Source organism: Crocuta crocuta, unplaced genomic scaffold, assembly GCF_008692635.1.
Source record: "Crocuta crocuta isolate KB4526 unplaced genomic scaffold, BGI_CrCroc_1.0 scaffold318, whole genome shotgun sequence".
NCBI lineage: Eukaryota > Metazoa > Chordata > Mammalia > Carnivora > Hyaenidae > Crocuta > Crocuta crocuta.
Genome location: NW_027531425.1, coordinates 1,372,384 through 1,376,383, shown reverse-complemented (window position 1 = coordinate 1,376,383; position 4,000 = coordinate 1,372,384). Strand labels below are relative to the sequence as shown.

General features: G+C 57.0%; 1 protein-coding gene across 1 annotated transcript in view; it reads left to right on the top strand.

Moving 5' to 3' along the window:
- The window catches only part of CNTN2 (contactin 2), a 25,124-nt gene that overhangs the window by 4,148 nt on the left and 16,976 nt on the right, over positions 1-4,000 (top strand). Inside the window, exons 2-7 of the mRNA XM_077772036.1 lie at positions 870-1,014; positions 1,129-1,304; positions 1,470-1,565; positions 1,952-2,161; positions 2,415-2,514; positions 3,758-3,933. Of these exons, the coding sequence (XP_077628162.1) occupies positions 870-1,014; positions 1,129-1,304; positions 1,470-1,565; positions 1,952-2,161; positions 2,415-2,514; positions 3,758-3,933 (903 nt within the window). The remainder of the gene's footprint in view (positions 1-869; positions 1,015-1,128; positions 1,305-1,469; positions 1,566-1,951; positions 2,162-2,414; positions 2,515-3,757; positions 3,934-4,000) is intronic.

The following is a 4,000-nucleotide window of genomic DNA, read 5'->3' as shown; positions in this document are numbered from 1 at the left end:
CTCTCTCTCAGAAATAGATAAAAACATTAAAAAAAAATGTTTTTTAAATAAAAATAAAAATGCCCCCAAAACAACCCACACATGCTCTACCCACCCAGAGCCTTCCTTCTTCCCCTAAACTCCATCCCGCCCCCTGTTTGGGTCCAGCAGACATTTTCAGAGCACATTCGCTGTACCAGACTGAACCCTCCTACAGACCCTGGAAGGTGAGTTTGTATTCTTTCCATTTTACAGGTGAAGATGTTGAGGCTCAGAAGAGGTCTATAACAGCTGATAAGAGACCAAGAGCCAGAGCACTGGCCATTGGCCGGAAGGAGCATTAATTAGGCTCCAGGGACAAACATTGTCTCTCTTCCTCCTTAACCGGTGGTTTCCCATGCGCCTCACACCCTGCAGGCCGGCTGCCCCCACCCCGAGGGCCCCTGCATCTAGAACTCCCAGCAGCTTTTACAGTCCTCACTATCCTGTCCCATCCTTTAGTACCTCCCTCCCTGGGCTGCAGGCCCCTTGAGGAAGAGGGACCGTGTCTTATTCCTTTTCGCAACATAGTCTAGCCCAGTGCCGGGTACACAGCAGGTGCTCAATACCTGAGTGTGGCATGAGTGATTGACACAATGAACTTGGCCAGCCAGAACCAGCCCAACCCTCTGAAATTCGAGTTTCAATTAATTAAGATGAAGTAAAATTTAAAATTTGGTTTCTCAGCTGCACTGGCCACGTTTCAAGGGCTTGACAGCAGGTGGCTTTGGCTACCGTAGTGGCCAGTGCAGAAAATGGAACCTTTCCATCATCGCAGAAAGTTCTATTGGACAGCAGTGTCCTGCCGGGCCCCAGGCCTGAGGCCACTGGTGCTCTTCCCCGACCTACAGCTTGGAGTTCAGCCCGGGGATCCCCGGCCACTTTTGGGCCTGTCTTTGAAGATCAGCCCCTCGGTCTGCTATTCCCAGAAGAGTCCACTGAGGAGAAGGTGACGCTAGCGTGCCGTGCCCGGGCCAGCCCTCCAGCCACCTATAGGTGAGACCCCCCCATGGTGGGTGCTGGGAGGCCCTGGGCAGCCGGGAAGTTTGGCCTCACAGCAGCCCTGCCACCAGGCTGGGTCCAGGAGGGTCTTCTCTGTCCCTGCTGCAGGTGGAAGATGAATGGCACCGAGATGAAGCTGGAGCCAGGGTCCCGCCACCAGCTGGTAGGGGGGAACCTGGTCATCATGAACCCCACCAAGGCCCAGGACGCCGGCGTCTACCAGTGCCTGGCCTCCAACCCCGTGGGCACCATCGTCAGCAGGGAGGCTGTGCTCCGCTTTGGCTGTGAGACCTGCAGGGGTGACAGGATGCTCCGGGGGTGGGGGGACGGGGGATAGAGAGCCGGGGAAAGTGTCTGGAAAGGGCAGGTGACTACTTCCCGGGGAGGTTGAACTGCGGGAGGCCCCCAGGCTCGGAGATGGTGCCCGAGTGCCGGATCTTTACCTCCAGTTCTGCAGGAGTTCTCCAAGGAGGAGAGGGACCCTGTGAAAACCCACGAAGGCTGGGGGGTGATGTTGCCCTGTAACCCACCTGCCCACTACCCAGGTGAGTCGGGACCCTGGCCCAAGGTTGGACAGAGGGCGCAGGAGGGGCTTTGAGCCACTCAGCAGAGAAGGGACGAAGGAAAAGGTAGTGAGTGACCTTGGACGCACTGATCCCTGGGTCCCCAACTCAAAATGATTTTGTGTTTCTGTTGTGAGTCTGTCATTCTCTAGCTCGGTTCCCTGCCTCCTCCTTCAGACTGGGAGCACCCCGAGGGCAGGAGTAAAGTCACATCTTCCTTCTGGGTCTCCCCTCAGCGCCAGCTCCAAGCACGGGGCTCTCAGAACTAGGTCCAGGGATCCCCACCAGCACGCTGAGGGCTCCCCCCCATAGCTGCCCCATCAGCCCAGCGCTCCACGGTTTCCTCAAAGCCCCCACACCCTACATAGGCCTGTCCTACCGCTGGCTCCTCAACGAGTTCCCCAACTTCATCCCGACGGATGGGCGTCACTTCGTGTCCCAGACCACGGGGAACCTGTACATTGCCCGGACCAACGCCTCAGACCTGGGCAACTACTCCTGCCTGGCCACCAGCCACATGGACTTCTCCACCAAGAGCGTCTTCAGCAAGTTCGCTCAGCTCAACCTGGCGGCGGAAGGTCAGGGTTGGTGGGCGTGGCAGGGAGGAGCTGAACGGGTCAGCAGACACTGGGAAAGAGGGTTCTCCCCTGGAGGCGGTGAAGAGCGGCTCTGCTTGCAGAGGCTGGGGCCTGGGGCCTGGACCCTCAGACCCCTGGCCAGGCCCCCAAGGGGAACGGGGGTCAAGAACGAGTCAGCTCTGAGCTGTGCTGAGACCCTAAGTACCGAGCCTGTATCATTTGCACCTGATCTGCAGACTCCCTGTCTCCCCAGACACGAGGCTCTTTGCACCCAGCATCAAGGCCCGGTTCCCGGCAGAGACCTACGCGCTAGTAGGACAGCAGGTCACCCTGGAGTGCTTCGCCTTCGGGAAGTGAGTGGTGGAGGAGGGGGCGGCAGGCCAGGGTACAGCCTGTCAGAGCCCCTCAGGGGCATGGGTGACCCCTGGGAGAGGGCAGTTGGGGTCCCGCTCGGTCATCCTGGTACCCTTCGCAGGGTCTAGCAGAGCACCGGACCCGCAGTGGATAGTGAGCACCACTCACTGAGCACTCTCTCTCTCTGAGTGAGGGCGCCATGCACACCAGGGGCCTGACACACAGCAGGCCCTCCCAGCAATGCATGCCAAGCTCAGACAGCTAATGCAACACCCCAGGCTGAGGGCAGGTAGCCCAGGGTATGAACCCCAACCTGGCATGCTGGGTTCAAATCCCAGCTCTGTCATTTGCTGGCTGGGAGACGATGGGTAAACTACTTAACCTCTCTGTGCCTCTTTGTCCTTATCTGTACATAGTAATAATCATAGTACTTCTATGTGAAGTGCTTAGCACAGGGCCTGGATTTAGTAAGTGTTCTATGAGTGCTGACAGTTATCTTTTTAAAAATTGGGATAGAAATCTCCTCTCCTAGAAGAAGGATTCACTGGAACAGGGCTAAGCAAAGAGCAGGTGCTCAAACAAATGTCTGTAGAACAATTAATGTGATTTGTACATCGGTCCTCTGTTCCCCAATATCTCCTGTGGTTACCCAGGATGTCCACTGCTTTGTGAATAGTTATCGGATTTCCAGAAAATTCATATTTAAAGCACATGAGAGGGTAATAAGTTAACCCTTTAAGAGTCACTGATAATTCAGTCCATTTTAGTACACAGGATACTAATGACTACAGCCCTTTTGAAAAGCAGAGGCAAGGCCTTGTTGGGGAGAGCGGGGAGGGGACCCCATAAAATCCCAAGTTACAAGCCACTGCTGAGGAGGGCAGTCCCAGAAGAAGCATGGTGGTCAGTGCAGGGTGGGAGTGGGGAGAGCAAGTCAGCTTCAGGGTACAGGCCACACAGAAGATCAAGTTCACGGGTGTCACAATTATTGCAGGGGAGAGGAGGAGAGAGAGGGGCCCTACTTCCTGCCACTTTCCCACCTGTGCTCTGAGCCTGTCTGGAAGAGGCCCCTCCCTTCCCTCTTGCCTCTCTCCCTCTGTCCCCTCCCAGACCCGAGTCCAGACCCTCGTCCACATCCCCCCCTGCCCGGCACTCAGGAGAGAGTCTGTGTGTGAGAAGCTGCAGGCACAGGGCCGTCTACCCAGCATAGCAAACCCGCTCTGGCTTTGTCTTCCCCACCAGCCCTGTCCCTCAGATCAAGTGGCGTAAAGTGGACGGCTCCTTGTCCCCCCAGTGGGCCACAGCCGAGCCCACCCTGCAGATACCCAGCGTCAGCTTCGAGGATGAGGGCACCTACGAGTGTGAGGCAGAGAACTCCAAGGGCCGCGACACCGTCCAGGGCCGCATCATCGTGCAGGGTACAGAGCTGGGGTCCCCTCTCCCCCAGCCTTCTTCACTCTTATCCCTGAGGAAGCGGATCCAAAA